Source organism: Mobula hypostoma, chromosome 15 (genome assembly GCF_963921235.1).
Source record: "Mobula hypostoma chromosome 15, sMobHyp1.1, whole genome shotgun sequence".
NCBI lineage: Eukaryota > Metazoa > Chordata > Chondrichthyes > Myliobatiformes > Myliobatidae > Mobula > Mobula hypostoma.
The window spans coordinates 15,953,000-15,973,488 of NC_086111.1; the positions used below are offsets into that span (position 1 = coordinate 15,953,000).

General features: G+C 41.5%; 1 protein-coding gene across 1 annotated transcript in view; it reads right to left on the minus strand.

Moving 5' to 3' along the window:
• rrp9 (ribosomal RNA processing 9, U3 small nucleolar RNA binding protein) overlaps window positions 1-20,489 on the minus strand; it is a 48,933-nt gene that overhangs the window by 18,577 nt on the left and 9,867 nt on the right. The window contains exons 3-10 of the mRNA XM_063068372.1: window positions 19,867-19,973; window positions 18,990-19,057; window positions 16,993-17,034; window positions 16,047-16,173; window positions 15,541-15,665; window positions 9,977-10,069; window positions 6,395-6,495; window positions 5,691-5,825 (exon numbers count right to left, since the gene is read on the minus strand). Of these exons, the coding sequence (XP_062924442.1) occupies window positions 5,691-5,825; window positions 6,395-6,495; window positions 9,977-10,069; window positions 15,541-15,665; window positions 16,047-16,173; window positions 16,993-17,034; window positions 18,990-19,057; window positions 19,867-19,973 (798 nt within the window). The remainder of the gene's footprint in view (window positions 1-5,690; window positions 5,826-6,394; window positions 6,496-9,976; window positions 10,070-15,540; window positions 15,666-16,046; window positions 16,174-16,992; window positions 17,035-18,989; window positions 19,058-19,866; window positions 19,974-20,489) is intronic.

Genomic DNA, 20,489 nt, shown 5'->3' on the forward strand with positions numbered 1-20,489 from the left:
ACAGAGAGTGGTGAATCTGTGGAATTCTCTGCCACAGGAAACAGTTGAGGCCAGTTCATTGGCTATATTTAAGAGGGAGTTAAATATGGCCCTTGTGGCTACGGGGATCAGGGGGTATGGAGGGAAGGCTGGTGCAGGGTTCTGAGTTGGATGATCAGCCATGATAATAATAAATGGCGGTGCAGGCTCGAAGGGCTGAATGGCCTGCTCCTGCACCTATTTTCTATGTTTCTATGTGCATTTGGAAAGGCACTGCCTGTTTAGGGGCAGTCAGCCATGACTTAGGGCAGAAAAGGTCAAGAAGATGAGGGCAAGGAAGTGGATATTTGGATATTACATGGGCTTTAGTAATGCATTTGACAAGGTCCTTCATGGTACATTAAAGACAGAGATGCATGGGATCCAGAATTTCAAGTTTAGCTTCTGAACTGACTTGACAACAAAAGATATTAAGGGTGGAAGACTTGTTACCCTGGCTGGAGGTCCAAGACCAGTGGTGTTCTGCAAGGATCATTTGTGAATGGTACCAAGGCTGGTTAAGTTGGAGACAGTATAAAGGTCTATAAAAGAATACAGCAGGATATACATCAGTTAGAGATATGGGCATTAGTGGCACATAGAGTGTAACCCAAGAAAACCTGAGTACACAGAAGAGTACTGCACAGGAAGAGACCCTTTGGCCCATGATGTGCTGATCTAATGAATAATCAAATGCCCAACTAATCCCCTCTGCCTACAGCATCTGTATCCTTCAATTCCTGCATATTCATGAGCCTCTACCACCACCTTTGGCAGCACATTCACCACCGTATAATAATACAACTTCTGCTCTACATATCTCCTTTGAACTTGGCCCCTCTCATCTTAAATGCCCGTTTTCTAGTATTAGGCACTTTGAGCCTGGGAAGAAGATACCGGCTGTCTACTTATCAGTGCCTCTTATAATATTATTTATTTTATTTAGAAATACAGTGCAGAATAGGCCCTTCAGGCCCTTTCAGCTGTGCTGCCCAGCAACCACTGATTTAACCCTAACCTCACCATGGCACAATTTACAATGACCAATTAGCCTACTACCTGGTACCTCTTTGGACTGTGTGGGGCACCCAGAGAAAATCCATTCATTCTACGGGAAGAATGTACAAACCCCTTAGGAGGATACTGTGATTGAACTCTCAACACCCCGAGCAGTAATAGCATCACACTAACTGCTACACTATCTTATAAAAAGTTATCTGATATCTCCACATCCTCTGCCACTCCAGAGAAAACAACTCAAGTTTGTTCATCCTCTTTATATGCAAGCTTAACCAGTTGCCATCTTGGCTAAACACTTTACTGCACCTTTTTGAAAGCCTCAACATCCTTCCACAATGGAGTAACCAGAATTGAATGCAATACCCGAGAAAGCTGCAATGTAACCTGTCAACTTGTGCGCAACACATACCAAATGCTGGAGGGCCTCAGTTGGTCAGGCAGAATATATGGAGAGAAGCGAACACGACATTCCAGACTGAGACCCTTCATCAAGACTGGAAAGAAAGAGGGGAGAAGTGGAGTAAAAGGGTGGAGGAGGAAGAGATTGTTGACAGGTGAATCCAGTTGAGAGGGGGAAGGTAGGTAGGTAGGTAGGTAGGTAGGTGGGGGGGGGCACAGCGGTTGCAAGGAGGACTGTGTGAATGAAATGGCTCTCCTTCCTTTTATTCCATAGTCCGCTGTCTTTTCATATACCATCTTCTTCTGCCCTTTGACTCTTCCACCCAACATCTCCCAGCATTGAAGTTATGCTGGAGCTATGTAAAACTTTAGTCTGGCCACACTTGGGAGTACAGTTCTGGTCACCCATTATAGGAAGGATGTAGAAAAGGTACAGAAGTAGCTTACCAGGATGTTGCCTGGATTAAAGGATACAAGCTACATAAATGGATTAGATAAACATGGATTTCTCTCCTTGGAGGCTGAGGGGAGATCCGAAAGAGGTCTTTAAAATTTAGTCAAAGATAACAGTTGACAGAATCTTCACCACAGGGTAGAAATCAGAAGCCAGAAGTCAGCTTTTATGTTGGGGAGGGTGTGTGAAGACAGACAAGGGCAAGTTTTTTTTTAAAACATCACAGTGGTGAAGAGAATAGAGATATAAATGATCAACAGGAAGCATCAAAATCGGCACAGCATTGTGGGACATAATGTCCAGTGCTGTACTGTTCCGTTCCTTTCTATAAAATTGTAAGATGGAGTCTATGGGGGGGGGGGGTGAATGGGCACAGATGCTGATATGAAAGCAGCCTCAGCCTGACCGTCAAGTCTCAATGACTATTTTGAACTATGAAACCAAACACCATTGCCACAATCGGATATCTCTTTTATTGGAAATGTAATGCGATCATCTTCATGTTCCGTGGTAAGCCCCCTTCTTCCCAGATATAGGATAACTTTCTGAATGCATTTCTTTTCTACAAGTTCGAGGAATACAGCAGGATTAATATTTCCTCCCATGGCATAAAACCTTTTTGATTGCTTGTTAGTCAAGGTTGTGGCAACAATGGACCCATAGGCTGCTGTGAGATAGAGTCAAGTGTTTTCACATCAAGAACAGGGTCACAGTGAGATGGTTTTTAAAGTGTTCCTTCCAGTGGATTCTAATTGTTGTCTTTAAACTTTCTTTGCTTGGTTCCCAGCAGTGGCCCTTGGGTGTTTGGGCTGTAGATGACCTTAGGGGTGTGAAGAATCAGACAGTGTCAGGAAGTCACTGGAATTCATGCCTATCATCTGTTACTTAGATCAAAACTTTTCTGCTGGTTCTTAAGGCTGATTTATACTTGTGCGTACGGGCTATGCCGTAGGCTTGATTTATACTTTTGCGTAGCCCCATGCCGTAACGAGCATGCGTACTTGTGTCTGCGTTGCTCTGAAATTCACCGCCAAAACGCTAATTGGCGGTGGGGTTTCTATGCCACTGTGTTGAGTTTCTTCGTGACAGACATAGACGAGGAAATGCATTTCATATATTTTCGGATGTCAGTAGGTAGATTTGACGATTTGGTTCATTGTCTGCAACCATTTATTTCTCATCAGTGTACAGACATGGTGGAGAAAAGCAATTCGAAATGCGATGCTACCAAGCCGACCAATCACAGTTGTTGCGGTCTGTGTTGCCATGACACGAGTTACATTTTTGGGGAGGTGCGCGTCACCCTACGGCGTAGGATATGCGGTACCTACGGCGTACATTTGACGCACAAGTATAAATCAGCCTTTACCCTTCAGGTGAGGAATTTTTCTGCCTCCTTAACATATAATATTTCTAATTAAAGTACACTTTACATTTGCAGTTAATTAACTCCTGGATATCACAGTCATTGTACTCAAACAAGTCCTGGTGCATTGTGGAGAAGCCAGCAGTCTCTTCAGAGGTTGAGTTAGAGCAGTCTGGACACTGCATACAGATTACCAGTGAGGTGCTGTCTGAGCCGCTCATTTAAGCTCCTGAGATGTTTAGCATTTTCTTACAATGCTTACACAAGCATGTTATTATTTTCTCAAGTCTGAGAAGCACTCAATCTTGAGGCAGAGAGATGGCAGCCCTGCTATCTTTAACCCACCAGCACGGTCAGATGTGTCACCAAATGATTTGTCTTCAACTGACAGGTGCAAAGTGGAAAGTTGTCACATTACTCCAGTGAGCTCAGGCACCAGGCAGGTGTGAAATCAATGAGCTTCATGTAAAAGGAACAACAGTGAAAGACAACTGTTCATAGAAGTCAAAGAATGAACTAGATGTACCAGAAACCAAAGCATTTGGAAGTTACAAGTTGGAACTGGAATGACATTTTGTATTTAATCAGTCTGTACACTACATTCCGAGTGGAGTATGGTCTCCATATTCTGATAGGCACTGCCAACTCTGTTCAACTTGCCAAAACCACTCAGCCAGAATTACCACACTGTACAGCCCAGCACTTTTTGGAAAATGAGCATTACAACCACTTGAACAGACTAGACACACATTCCAAATAAGCAGAGATTTGATGGCAATAGTGACAAAATAGGGTTAAGAATTATACAGCATGGAAAGAGGCCCTTCTTCTCAGCTTGTCCATGCCAACCAAAGGGCTTCCCTAAGCTAATGTTATCTACCTGTGTTTGGCCCATATACCTCCAAAGTTTTCCTAACCTTGAACCCTCACAAACTCTTTTTTTGCAGACAAGTTGGTAGGGAATTTAAATTCAAATTAATAATCTAGGATTTTTAATGAAACAACCAGTCTTTGTTCTGCCTGCAGAATGATTGGATTGTTGTAAATACCATCCAGATCAGTGACGTTCTTCAATCAAATCTGCAGACCATATCTTGGTTGGTCAACATAGATCAGTTTTAGATGCATGACTACCTCTTAAAGGTCCTCAGAAATAGCCTACAAAGCTGGCTAGTCGCATCATTACTCTTAAAGCTGAAAAAGAATGAAAAAGGATAAAGTACCTAGCATCAAGTTAGGCAACAAGCCACTACTGACCCAAATGACCTTGCAAAGAATTTATGAACACATAAGGTGGTGCTTAAATTGGGAGAACTGTACCACAGGCCAGTAATGCGACAGCCTGATTAAGTATAACTATGTGTCAGACCTGTACATCAGGCCAACCAGAGGAAGCTGTACAGTCACAAACCTACAACAGTGATTATGCTTCTTTCAATTTATTCTACTGCACTCGAAGCCCATAATGAGGTCCCCTCTACTTCAGATCAAACAGTCTACAGAGAACCACCCACCACTTCTCCCCTACCACACTGACTGGTCTGTGGCCTCCTGCATTGTTACAAAACCCAACACAAACTGAAGGAATGGCACCTCACCTTTTGTCTTGGACTCAATGCCAAAATCTCTAACCTCCAACAGCTTACCTTCTCTGTCTGCATTAGAACTAGCCTTCTGATTTTGCATGGTTTGATGATAAACTTGTTTATTTCCACAGATGCTTTTTCACCTGTTGGGTATTTCTAGTATTTTTGATGTTCAAATGTAGGACTACACATACTGAACAGTATGCAACCTCACAACCAACACATCGCATTGAAGCTCTGCGGTCCTACTACATCTAGTCATGAATTGTGGTGGACAATCAAACAGGTAGCAGCAGGAAGGTCTGAGATCCCTCCCACCTTCAATAACAAGATGAAAGCTAGAGATGATCACAGCAATGGCAACTATATCCAAATATATTACCCATTTATTCGCTATTCTACCCCCTCCATCTGTACAAAAGGTCACAGATGTAAGGCTGCACGTGCAAGGAAAGAGTTAAATTTGATTCCTCCTTGGAATATGCTAAGATGTGTAACCCAAAATGGTATTGTTCAGACAAAATGGTGTTAGCCTGTGATGTTTGAATACTAGACAGTACAAGAGAACTTGACTACAACCATGTTTCGAGAACTTGGTACCGATACCAGTAGATAATGGTGAAAAACGTTTATCTGGAAAAATACTGGGGTAAATGTTATGGTAGATTTTTGAGAATCTTGGAGGGTGTAAAAAGGGCAATTTCTTTGTGCAAGTGGGGGAATCTTCTCATGCTGGGTGTGAATAGTGCCGAGAGAGGGTGAGGGATACCCTTTGCTGCTGAATCAGAAAAGAACATGGAACAAAATAGGTTAATTACAGCAGCTCATTCACAACCATAGTACTCACTCATGACCATGAAATACAAGCTGTGCTTCCTCCACAATCTTCCAAATGCGCACAGTACGGTCTCTACCCCCTGATGTGACACATCGCTCCCGACTAAGGCTGTCCAATCCTGTGATTGCATCCTGGTGACCAAATCTGTTTATTTTTGGGAAAAAGAAATGAAGCACAACAGTGTAAGCCATGTCAAATACAGGCTTCTGCTTTTCTGGATCCTCATTGTTTAAATCAAGGTTCAGCATATTTTCTTTCTCCAGGAATTGAGAGCATGCATTGAATACTGAAATAGAGATACAACACAGAACCAGGCCATTTGGTACCGACTACTGTATATACCCTTTTTTGGGTAATCCTACCCTAACCCGTTTTCTTCTCACACATTCATGAACTCCTCTCCACCACCTCTACCCACATTCTACCACTTCCGGCAACATACAATGGTCAAATGTAACAGATATCATGGCAAGATTATGGGGATCTTTAAACAGTTCTTTCATGGGCATCAGAAATCAATAATGGTTCTCCTACACACAGCAAATTGCGGAGTGTACCATATTAGAGTAAGTAATCAACTCGTTAATTATAGCATCAACAAGAATCATTCAGATTTTTTTAATTAGTCAAAAGTCTGTGGAAACTTATTGAATTGAACAGGAATTTAACAATCCCAACAAGATCAGCAATCATTACAAGTTAGCAGTACTCACAGTGTTTCAATGTAGGCATTCTGGTCAACATTCCATAACTTAACAGAGCGGTCATGAGAGGCACTGTACAACTGGTGTGTCCCTTTCCTAAATGACAAACCCTGAATGGAGAAGTACATAATTAAAAGGCAGCACCCAAGAGTTGGATATACAGTACTGTGCAGATGTCTTAAGCACATGTAAAAAAAATTCTGTAAAGCAAAGATGCTTTCAAAAAAATAATGAAAAAGTTTCTAAATTTACTATAAAGAGCAGAAAACAGTAAAAATCTAAATCAAATCAATATTTGGTGTGATACCCTCTGCCTTTAACATGGCTTCAATGATCTTAAGTACATTGTTAATGCAGCTTTATAAAATCGGCTGGTAGTTTGTTCCAAGCATCTTGGAGAACTTGCCATACTTGTGCAGACTTTGGCTGTCTCGCTTGCTGGCCTCTCCGGGTTTTTTGGTACTTATAATATAAAATACATATATCCTTGTCTCTCTGGGTAATTAATACACACACATTTATTAAGAATGTATATACCTGACTTGAAGTCCACTCCACATTTTTGCCCTACAACCATTAGACTCCTGAACTGATAGGGATAGCTCCACTCACCTCGACTCTGAACTGACTCCATAACCTATAGACTCACTTCAAGGACTCTACAACTCATGTTCTCAGTATATTTGTTTGTTTTTTGTTTGATTGATTGCACAATTTGTTTTCTTTTGCATGTTGATTATTTGCCCGTCTTTATGAAGTTTTTCATAAATTCTTTAAATATTTCTTTATTTTCCTGTATATACTTGAAAATGAATCTCAAATATAGGAGGGGTGATTGATAAGTTTGTGGCCTAAGGTAGGAGGAGTCAATTTTAGAAAACCTAGCACATTTATTTTTCCTACATTTACACACTTAGTCCAGCGGTCATGGAGCATACGGATCCCTTGGTCCACAGCAGGGGTGATTGATAAGTTTGTGGCCTAAAGTAGAAGGAGATAAAAAGAAACTTCAAACTTTCTGCATTTTCACTCAGAGTTGAACTGCACGTGCATGTAACGAGAGCTGTATAACTTCTCTCCTTCTACCTTAGGCCACAATTTTATCAATCACCCCTGCTGTGGACCAACTGGAGGTCCAAGATACTCTCGTTACATGCACTTGCAGTTCAACTCTGAGTGATTATGCAGAAAGTTTGAAGTTAATAACTCATCTCCTTCAATGTTAGGCCATGAACTTATCAATCACCCCTGCTGTGGACCACTTCTACAAAGAAGGGATCCGTATGCTCCAAGACCGCTGGACTTAGTGTGTACATGTAGGACGGGACGATGTTGAAAAATAGATGTGCTAGGTTTTCTAAAACTGACTCCTGCTACCTTAGGCCACGAACTTATCAATCACCCCTGCTGTGGACCACTTCTACAAAGAAGGGATCCGTATGCTCCAAGACCGCTGGACTTAGTGTGTACATGTAGGACGGGACGATGTTGAAAAATAGATGTGCTAGGTTTTCTAAAACTGACTCCTGCTACCTTAGGCCACGAACTTATCAATCACCCCTGCTGTGGACCACTTCTACAAAGAAGGGATCCGTATGCTCCAAGACTGTACTCATTCCAAATCCTCAGTGAAGCAATAGGTTCAAACTGAGCGTTGACTGCTTTCATTCTAATAACAATGACTAAACCAACAACTACACATACTTCTGGTATCTTGTCTATTGCTCCCCCTGAGTTATAGCTCGTTCATTCGCAGATACTGCTGCATATACTAGCAGCTGCAAAGTCTATGATTACAGAGCGCAAAATGAATAACCTTAACTTTTCCCAAATAATTACAAAGATCAAGACAACTTTGTCTGTCACACATACATCGTAACATATATTGAAATGTGTTATTTGCGTCAACTCAGTGAGGATTGTGCTGGGCAGGCCCCCTTCCCCACCCCACCAAGTTTTGCCATGCTTACCGCTCCCATAACTCACTAACCCCAACACGTACATCTTTGGAATGTGGGATAATCAGAGCAGCCAGAAGAAATCCACGTGGTTACGGGAAAAACGTACAAAATTGCTTATAGGCAGCAACTGGAATTGATTCATGATCTTGAAGCCAGTGTTGTAAAGCATCGCACAAACCATTGTGTACCAAAACAAGCCACAGTAGCAGCTCTTGTACAATGCTCTGTGAAGCACTAGCACTAGAGGGCACCCAAACCACTCCACCGGATTCAAAATGCAGCACTTCATTGTCACTGTAATTTACTGGGGACACTGGCGATACCCTCTTGGCCAAAAGCTGTCCTAGAGAACTCCCCTAATATTCCTGTCCTTCCAATGGACTGGCATATGTCAGCATGATTTCAAAGGCTACAGATGAACTGAACTCTAATGCAGTACATCTTAATGGAGATTGTAACTCGCTTTGGCAGCAGAAATATAGCACATTGGATTTCAAGAATAATCAGTTCTTTTGGGTGGGAAAAAATTGAGACAATATTAATTATACTATACAATATTAAAAAGATTGCAAGAACAAAAGGGTTAAGAAAATGCAAAGGAATATTTAAAAGGGAGCAGTACATATTGAGAAGTTCATTCTGGAATGAAACTGCAAACTTCATAAATTGCCATCAGGTCCTAGCTGGAACAATACAGCGTTTAGAAGAGGATGCAGTTTAGAAAAATCAAGGTCCAAGAGACCACGTAGGGATCTTTAGAACAGAACCAAAGATTCTGACAAGTTGAAGGGAAGTTGGGGTTAGACTTCAAGAGAGGGCTTTGAGCACCATGAATTCACACCTTGGTCCTGGTAAGAGGAATAAAAAGTGTGTTGTCAATGTCAGAGGGATCAGGAGACTTAGGGTGGAGGAACCCTAATATTCCGTTTGGGTAGCCTCCAACCTGAACATCGATTTCTCGAACTTCCAGTAATGCCCCCCCACCCCTCCTTCACCACTGCCCATCGCCTTTCCCCCTCACCTTATCTCCTTTCTGTCTATCACCTCCTTCGAGTGCTCCTCCCCACTTTTCTTTCTTCCAAGGCCTTCTGTCTCTTTGCACCAATCAGCTTCCCAACTCTTTACTTCATCTCTCCCCCTTCAGGTTTCACGTATCTCCTTGTGCTTCTCTCTCCCCACTTTTTAAATCTACTCCTCAGCTTTTCTTCCTCCAGTTCTGCCCAAGAGTTTCACCCCAAAATGTCGACTGTACTTTTTTCCATAGATGCTGCCTGGCCTGCTAAGTTCCTCCAGCAACTTGTGTGTCTATTTTTTAAATTAGACTCAATTTCAGTTAACTAGCAGAAGAACCAGAGACAAGTGGAGGAGAGACAATTGGTGTTTGTTTTTACCAGGATTCATTGCCTGGAAGGAGATTCAATTATAATTTATGAAAGGGAATTGGATAAAAACTTGACAGAAGAATATTTAGGGATATGGAAAACTGAAGGACGTACTTAACTTTCAAAGATGAGAGCACGCACAGTGAACTGAACATGCTACATCGTTCTGGGGTTCTATTTAACTCCATGAAAACTGAAAATTTCTGCCATAAACACACACATCTCACAACTCCATCATGCTAACTCACCGACACTGCATCTTTATGCCCTTTGAATGTGTGAAGATGCTGACACGTAACTGCGTCCCATATCAAGATCATCTTGTTTCGGTCGCCTGTAGCCTGCAAAGAAAAGCAGCTGGATTAACTGATACAGAATCCATCCACAGCATACCTTTACAAACACAACTGGTACACTGTTATGGGCTCACAGTTAGATCTACAGGATATGCTAAGTATATTACATGCTTCAAACTCCAGCAATTCAAACAGAGAGAGGGTCATCATATACTGTAATGAATGAGCTGTATCACACTAGTTAAGGCCATTATTCCAAAGAGGATAGTTTACTGGACTGGGATGTCTTGCAAAAACAATGCAGTATAGTGGTGAAACCGCATCAGGGTACGGCATTTAAGAGAAGAAAATTTATTTGAGGTTAACGTAGTTAAGAATTGTGTACAGTGTTGCACTGAATGTGCCACTTTCACACACAGCATGGAAAGTGTTGTTCCACAGTGGCCCAGAAGGAAACATGAAAATTAAGAGTTGAAGGATATAGTAAGAACGAAACAGGAGCTGTTTTATTCCATTCGGTCCTATCTAATTTAAATAGGATGAAATTATTAAATTAGAATGGGCTGGAATTGGTTTTAATTGTTGGGTATTTGACAATTATTAGTGAAAAGTTTGCCTTACATACGGTTCCTAAAGCTCGAATCACTATAGAGAGCACATTAGAACACAGAATATTACAGCACAGTACAGCCCTTCAGCTACTGGTGTTGCGTTGATCTTTTAACCTACTCTAAGATCAATCTAACCCTTCCCTCCTTTGTAGCCCTTCATTTTTCAATCATCCATGTGCCCTAATATATCTGCCTTTACCACGAACCATGGCAGAGCATTCCACATATCCATTCTGTTAAAAAACCTCTGACATCAGCCCCTTGCTATATTTTCCTCCAATCACCTTAAAATAGTGGTCGCCAACCTTTTTAAGCCCAAGATCCCCTACTTCGGCCTTAGTGAAAGGCAAGATCGACTTACTAAATTGTTTAGAGGAAAAACAGCTCAGATTGTACTTCCAACTTGAGGCCTTTTATTTGGGCTAACTGTATTTGAATTACATAAAATGCTTTTGTCAAACTTTCAAATTAATTCAACCAAGAAAACACTAACTAGCATATCAAACAGGCCATAGCTGTCCTTAAGAATATTACAATACTTCATACCTTTAATTCTAAGTTTCATTATTTAATTTTATTTCAACGCGAAAAATAAATGAATAAAAATTGACTGTTGCACTCAGTGTGATGACTGGGGCTGAATAATTTCTGCTAGTTCCCTGAAATTTGGCTCATAACTACAGACAGCCAGTCTGAGACAGTCTGTGAGGTGTCTGTCAGTAAGACAGCTCCTGTACTTAGATTTAATAATTTTCATCTGTGAAAATGCAATTTCACACAGATAAATTGACCCGAAGTAGTCACTGACTTTTAGTGCACATGTGGTGAGATGAGGAAACTTCTCCCTGCTGACAAACCTCCAAAAGTCACCGTCCCTTGATCGATGTCATTTTGCAAATCAATTATTTCCATTTCAATATCATTTGGCACACCAAATACTTGCTGGAATTTGGCTGCTATCTGTTCTATAATCGATTGGCAGAAATGGGTTTGAAATAAATGTAGCAATATCTTTCACAATGTTTAACTCCCCAAAATGCCGATCGAACTCTATTGCCAGTTTGTCTAGGTAAGCACAGTGCTGCTCAGGGCGAAAAGCATTTTTTACAATGATGGCCGGTAACATTTTCTCCAAGTTGGGAAAGTGTGTCAGCCTCCCTTTCTTTAAATTTGAAATCCAAATACCGAGCTTGGCCTTAAACGCATTTACTGCGCTTATCGTGTGGGTTAGGTGTCGGTCTTTTCCCATGAGCTCGTTGTTAAGTGCATTTAACTTAGCCGTTATGTCTGTCAGAAATGCTAAATCCAGTAGCCACGCATCATCTGACAGCTCCTCGTGCTCCTCGTTTCTTGTCGACAGGAAAGTCTTTACCTCAGGCAGCAAGTCAACGAATCGTTGCAGCACTTTGCCACGACTCCACCACCGAACATCAGCATGAAGAATTATGTCTCCGTATGCGGCATCGAGCTCATCCAATAACGCCTTGAATAAGCGGTGCTGAAGCGCTTTTGCTCGAATCAACTTTACCAGTTTGACCACCAGTGTCATTACATTAGAAAAGTCCACGACCTTCCCAGCCAATGAATCACACAGTGATAATCCAGGAAGCTGGGAAAATCAGGGTCATTACGGCACAGTGCTATAAAACCAATGTGCACACCGTGCATTGCTGGAGCCCCATCAGTAGTAATTGCTACCAATTTATGAATGGGGATGTCATCATTTTCACAGACATATTTTTTAAACTCATTGTAAATATCCCCACCACTCGTTCATCACATCCAGGGATTCATCGAACTGTAGTGAAAAATATTCACAGAATGACAATTCCTTTAACACTTGTCCATCCATGTCCTTTGACAGTGACTCCACCCTCCTTGTCACTGTATAGGGCCAAGCGGTATATTACATATTGTGGTTTTGATGTTGTTTTTGTTTTTAAAGTCATTAAAAAGTCTCTGCGGTAATGGCCATTGCTTCCTTGAATAAATCGCCATCTGTAGCCAAAAGGTGACTTACACCAGATGATGCTTCAATAGCAGCTTTATTTTGAGCAGCATGTTTTGTGAAAAACGATTGCTGGGGCTTCAACCCCGATTTCAGCTCCTCAACTTTCCAGGCATGAATTGCGCTCTTTGGGGGGTAGGTGCCTTTAAGTTTCTGGTGGTTGGTGTTGTGGTGCTGCTCCAGATTCCCTCTTTTAGCCAATGCCTGTGTTTGGTGGCACAACATACATACACACTTGTCTTTCACCAAGGTAAATAGAAATTCCTCTTCCCATTCTGGATGGAATTTGTATGTTTTTGCCTTCCTTCATGGAGCCTCCACCATGCTAGCTAGCTACCTTGCAGGATATCACCAGAGAGCGCCGTATATTGATGTTTGCGACAGTCTGTACTCTTATCTAATCTAATTGGTCACTTTGATACAGCACAAGCTACGCTGAAAAAAATATAACAGCTAAATCAAAAGAGAGAGGGGCACTAACTTTTCAGTAAAAACTAAAATTAACGCTAATTACCAGCACACTATCTGAAATGCTAAACATGAATTCATGCTATCAAAGGCAAAAAATTCGAAAGAAAGAAAGAGCAGTACAACTGATCAAACTTTTGCATAACTGACTAATATAAACAGCAGCATAATAGAGTCAAAACCTTTTAAAGTCGATCAAATTTTAGTTAAGTCATGAATGCATAAGTGAGTAATTTTTACCCACACACGTTGTTTTCTTTCGCCATTGGACAGTTTGCCCATTTGTTCGTTTATGTTTAAGATAAATGAGGCTCTCCCATGCTCCATGGAAATTTGACAGACAGCAGCAATAGTCACATGAAGTCAGCACACATGTGAAGCACAAAGCTGGGCAGAGGAAAAAGAGAAACACAATAACCAGAGAAAGCAACTAGGTGTGGGTTAAAACCAACTTACATATGCGCTCCAGGGGTAAAATTTGCTTTTGCATCAAAAGGTTTATCAGGCATAATGTATTTGTGTATTTACTTTTCATTTTCTTTTCAGGATCTACTGGGAAAGTCTCAAAGATCGACCGGTTGATCATGATCGACTAGTTGGCGACCACTACCTTAAAATTATGCCCTCTTGTATTTCCCATTTCTGCCCTAATATTAAATGGTATGTTAATATTACAAACGGAGGCTGGCGGGTTCTTGATTAGTAAGGCATTAAAGGTTATGGGGAAAAGGTAGAGAATGGGTTTGAGAGGTGTTGTGTTTGCTATTGAGGGAGAGTGCAGAGTATACCAGAACATCAGCATATAGGATACTCAACTGAACTTTACTGACAACCTTGAACTCCTCCCATGTGGGAGTGGCTGAGTGGTATCAGAATAACACTATTAGCTAACAGTACAAGAGGGATAATAAATCAGCCACAATTGGATGACAGAACAGATTCAATGGACCGAATGGCCTAACTCTGCTCCTATGTTTTATGGTCTAAATCAGTTTATGGGAGGAGAGCAGATTCAATTAAACATCACATCAGCTGTAACTTCACTGAACATCAGAGGCTTGTAAGACTGTCTGGCATGATACTGCTCTTCCTCCTTACAAACGAAACAAAGAACTAATGTCACCATGCCTCAGTTCGACAACTCTTGATTATTGAACTTGGACTTTGAAATCCCACTACAGAATCAGCATCATTGGTGCAGACACATCATGACACAGTATTGGGAGAGCAGCTGGGAAAAGTTAAATCTTGACCCTTCCACCTGCAAGTGGAGGTGATGATCCCATAACAAATTTCCAACATCTTCGTAAATATTTACATCATAGATTAAAACACTGTCATTAAATGTGGCAGTGCAGAAGCACCAGTATTATTCTCTACAGTGCAGGTACTTGACTGATTGTAAAATGTTTTGAGATGCCCTGAAAGTAGGAAAAATGTTCAAAGTACAATTAATATCAAAGTATTCTGTATACAACCTTGAGATTCACCTTTTGGCAGGCGGCCACAAAAGAAACACAGTAGAACCCACTTTTAAAAAGAACACAGAACAAAGACCATTAAACACTCGGTGTGAAAAAAACCTGCAAAAATAAAAAAGCAAACAAATAACACACAGAAAATTAACTGCGAAGATCCCAGCCACAGAGTTAGTTCTGCACTGAGGTGAGTGCTGATGGCTGCAGGTCACAGATGCAGGGTCAGTTCAGCGCTGAAGCGCTTTGTCAAATCACACAAATAGTTAAAAAATAAACAAAAACGCAAGGAACATAAACTGCAGGGTCCCTGAAAGTGAGCCCACAGCTGCAGTGCCTGTTCAGCGCCGAGGCAAGTGAAGCTCATCCAGGACCCAAAGGCTGCAGGACAACAACTCTCCTGACCAGAGGGGTGTTAGACCCAAGACTCCTGCACCTCCTGCCCAACAGCAGTGGCAAGAGAGGGAGACTGGTAAACCACAGGACAGATGATACTGAACACATGTCAGCGCCCATCCTCGTTGATTTTAGTCTTTCTTGATGCTTTATTTGGTGCGGAGTAATGGAGCCAACCACAGGTTTGTGTTCGCCCATCAGGAATCAACGCAGCTTACACCCCCAGTGACGAACTAAACTCTCAAGAATCTAGTTTGCTGAATCCCCCAGATAACAAAATTGCCAGATCACTTAACCAGCTCGAAAGTACATCACTTAATAGGGAAGTTACAGGCTGCAATCGATCGAAGGTTAGAAGACCGTACAATTTCTAGAAGGAGAGTACCTAGTAGCTTTGTGAACTGTCCGCAGTATGTCGCTGGCACCATCTTGCTCCTTATATTAAATGCAAATGATTCTTTCCCTTTCTTAATTCTGTCTGAAATGGAAAACACTGTACAACCCAGAGTATCTAATATTACCTTATCAAGGAAGCTACAGAAGAGGGGAGCCACTCACCAAGTACTTGCCATCTGATGATATTGCCATGGAGAGAATGTGCATTGTGTGCCTCACATGTTGATCTGCTTCTCCCTTGCGACCGCCACGGATTGTGTGAATCTTTTTACCACTGGCAATGTCCCCTGAAATCATGTTTGAGAGACTGTATCATGCTCTGCCTTTTAAATCCAGAGACTTTAAATATTAGTAGCGACAGTAACAAGGAGACACTGAGCTCAAACTCAATGCTAAAGGAACTCAGCAGGTCAGGCAACATCAGTAGAGGGAAATGAATAGCTGATGTTTTGGGCCAGGACCCTTCATTAGGTCCTGATGAAGTGTCTTAGCCCAAAACATCAACTGTTCATTCCCTCTAATAACGCTATCTGACTTGCTGAGTTCCTCTAATATTCTGTATGTTAGTCAAGATTTTCAGCATCTCCAGTTTACTGTTGATAAAATTTCAGCCAGGTTGCCAGTATCAGATGCTGAGACAACCATATAATTGAACTACAAAAACTTACATTTAATGATGGAACAATCTTTGGATGCTGAGAATATGTGTTTGTCATCAGGAGACAAAACTAAGCATGTGATAGCAAGTTGGTGACCACGTAACAGGCGAATCTCAGATGTGTCAGGTGGAAGATACTGAAACAAACAACAGTGCAGTTACTTTGAAAGCATAAACAGAGACAATCTACGTAACTGGGGAGTAAAAACAGTAAATGCTGGAAATACTCAGCAGGTCAGGCAACATTTAAGGAAAGAGAAATATTTCAGATGCTGCCAGACCTGCTGAGTGTTTCCAACATTTTCTGATTTTAATACAGATTTTATGAATGACAACCTCGAAATCAAGATGTACACATTGGAGTGGAACTTATAAGTATAGCAGTCCTGTGACATTGCTGTTGTTTAGCTTTCTGGTAGATAGAGGATGGGAATTGGTGCCGTACACCCTTTACTGTACCATAATGCCCACCGGAGGGAGGGAAGAACAAGCCTAGTAGCAAAGGGAATAAATCAAATGGATTTCTCTGATTTGGGTGACAGGGACCTTCCTGCAGGTATATCTGGAGACTGACGATTTTCCATTGCATTGTTAGATGCATGATGATATGCAAAAGGCAGATGTCTGTTTAAATTATTAATGCATGACATGTTCAAGAGATTGCAATGCAATTTCTAATTTTCATTAGAAGGGCAAGTAGCCTTGTGTAAATACCCAAAGCTAAATAATCCAACTATTACAATGTTTTATTTGTGAAAATTAACATTTTCTTAGACCTATTGTGCGCAAGGCATCATTGAACCTGTAATCACAGCTTTCTCAAAAACTGCTGAAAAATGCTTGAACTGCAGCTGAGAGAACAGAACAGGCTTCCCTGTTTTACACTCACACTTGGCTTTTGCTCATGTTCATTATGTGATGAATTTCTATCTGGAGATCTTTAATCCTTTACTCACATCTTTGGCGACAAGTCGCTTTAGTTTTCCCTTCTGTTCCAGCTGTAAAGAACAACAATTCAAATCAATTTCACTGGAAATAATAAAAATTCAAATCACATTGAAAAGAGCCTTTACTTTAAGAGTAACTTTCCCCCTCTGGCTCCGGACCAACTCAAAAGTATTAACATCAACATTCTGACAAGCATTTGATGCAATCCACAAGAAGGCTCTACCAGAAACTCGTGATCACCCTTAATAAATAAATACAAAAGTGGCAACATGACATAGCAGGTAGTGCTGCTGTCTAACAGCTCTAGTGACCTGGGTTCAAAACTGACCTTGACTGCTGTCTGGAAGAATGTGATCTCCCCTTCACCCATGTCGTGTTCCCCTGGTTTCCTCCCACACAGTCAAAGAATACATCTCAGAAACAGGCCCTTCAGCCTACCTACTATGTGCCAAAACATTAATCTGCCTAGTCACATTGATCTGTACCCAGACCATAACTCACCATACGCCTCTCAACCACGTATCTATCCAAACTTCTCTTGAATGCTGAAATCTAACCCCCATCCACCATTTGGGCTGGCAGTTCAGTCCACACTCTGAGTGAGGAAGATCCCCCTCATGTTGTCCTTAAACATTCACCTTTCTCCCTTGACCTATGACTTCTGGTTGTAGTCTCACCCAACCCCAGTAGAAAAAGCCTGCTTGCATTTACCCTATCTATATCCCTCATAATGTTGTTTAGCTCTATCAAATCTCCCCTCAACCTCCTACACTCTGGGGAATAGAGTCCTAATCTACTCAACCCTTTCCTCTATTTCAGGTCCTCAAGACCCGGCAGCAACCTTGTACTCTTTCAGTCTTATTTATATCTTTCGCTAATCAGAGGAGCAATCACTTCTTACACAAAACCAATGTCTAATCCAATTTACTACCTCATTTTGAATGCCAGGTGACCGAATATTTTGACCAACCTCCCATGCAGGACCATGTCAAATGTCCTATTCCTAACCAGTTGCTAACTATCCAAATAGTACTATCGCCAGTCCCTTTGAATAACTTCCAATAATTTTCCCACTACTAATGTCAGGCTCACCAGCCTGTAATTTCCTGGCTTATTCTGAGAGTCTTAAACAATGCAGCAACATTAGCTAACCTTCAAACCTCTGGCACCTCACCAGTGGTTAAAGATTTTTTTTGGGGTTGGGTTGGGGTCAGGGACAGGGACATCTCTGCACTAGTCTCCCACAGGATCTAAGGGAACATCCTATCAGGCTCTGGAAATGTATCTATCCTAATTTGCCTCAAGACAGCAAAGAGTTCCTCCTCTGCAATCGGTATAGGGCCCATGACCTCCCTGCACCACTAGACTGTGTCCATCTCCAGACTAAATACAGATACAAAAAAAAAACAAGAGACCCCCCCCGCCCCCACCAACTTCTTTTGGTTCCAGGAACAGATTAGTGCTCCAATCTTCCAGTAGACCAATTTTGTCTCTTGCTATCCTTTTACTCTTAATATATCTGTAGAAGCCCTTAGAATTCTCCTTCACCTTGTCTGCTAGGGCAATCTCATGTCTTCTATCAACCATCCTGATTTCCTTCTTAAAGTGTTCTCATATACTTAAGTGCCTCATTTGTTCCCGCCTGCTTATCACATCCTGAAGTACCACTGATAGATTGATTGGCTACAGTAAATTACCCCTTAATGCAGGCAGGGGTAAAAGACCTGGCTGGAGGGGGATGGGGGGAGGGAGGAGGTGTCTTTAACAGGTATGCGAAAGAGAACTGCAAATGAACAGTGGGAAATGGGATGGAAGTGAGGCTTATACACTGGACTGAGATCAAAAACTATCGACTCTGTGGGCAAATGTTCAACAACAGGGGAAGCATTTATGTGAAAAACAAATACACAAAAAGGATAAGATCTCCATTTTCCTAGCAGTAGATGGGAGGACTACAATCATGTTCAGTTTCTAATTTTTCCTTTGAAAAAAAGATATTTCTTACCACATCCTCCTCTAATCTTCCTCCAATAAGGTCGCTCTCCAATAGTTCCTCCTCCGCTTTCTCCTCTTCTGCAGGCAACAAGAAAAATTAAGGCAAATTGCAGGACAAATCAAATCACAGGAGGCAGCAAAACAAATCTGTGAGCTTCACCCTCCAAATCCCATTGTCCATCCATACTGTATTTAAAAATGCAATGAAGTAGAACTGCAGTAAACTAAGTGCTACACGGATGGAAATTTCAACTACTTTTTCGACTAAGAAAGAACCAGGAACAAATTCCCCTGAGTACAGGCATAGTGGAGAACAGTTTAACACCCAATGAATTGCAGCAACTTAGCATAGGGACCTAGAACCAAACCCAGTGTAATTAACTACAAACAGTATTAATCTGGTATCTAAATGTTCCAAAACCTCAGAAGCTTGGTGTCTGTCTTACTCATCCATACACAAGCCTTTGTTAATTGCAGACCTGAACATAGAGGGTCAGCCATGTGTTATTGGGCGTGGGACAAATGAATGACCCGAGCCAGGGACACCAAATGCCAGAAATGTTAGAGAGTTTGGCAGGATGCACAGCTCAGTTTGTTTGATAACGTTGAAACATAGAAATCAAAACTCACCTAGCTCCATTTCTCTTATTCTCTAAACTTAGTGGGTTTATGGGGAAATTTATTATACTACCATGTAAAAATTGAAATAAAGCAGGCTTTAAAGTAATAGTAGAGGCATCCAATAGCCCAGTGAATCTGCTAGACCGGTACAACATCCCATAGATTTCACATTATCAAAGCTTTATTCTCACCACTTCCAGTTAAGTAACATTTGGATTGCTACAAGGTCTACACCATGGTAGCAAACAGGGTAACACACAACATACCTTCTTGCCGTAGTTGTTCCAGGTAAAGCTTGGCAAGTCGCAGCTTCTTCTCCTGTGCCGTTTCCTCTATCTCTAACGTCTCCGGAGTTTTCTTTCTGTGCTCAATGCTGCCAGAGAATTTAAACAATCTTTAGTATTATTCTTAAAAGAAAAATGTGCAATTGAGTACAAGGGTTCTAATCCAATACCAGAAGCTTCAAGCTTGAATGTTGAGCCTCCATGAGCAGAGGCATCCAGGGATTCAATTCAATAGTTCCCGGGCAACGACTGCACAGGTTGATAAGTTCGTAAAGGTGGCGTATGGAATCCTTGCCTTTACTCGTCAAGGAACTGATTTCAAGAGTCAAGAAGTTACGTTGCAGCTTCATAAAACTCTTGGTTAGACTACATCTGGACTATTGCATTCAATTCTCACTGCTCCTTTATTGGAGAGGGAGCAGAAGGTTTATCAGGATCCTGCTTGGATTAGAGGGTGTATGGCATAAGGAAGGTTGGGTAACAAGGGGTGTTTTCTCTCAAGCAGCGCAAGAGGATCTGATAGACGTTTTTAAGATTGAGATGCATAATTAGAGTAGAGTGTCAGTATCTTAGATGTGAAATATCTACCACTAGATTACATGCAT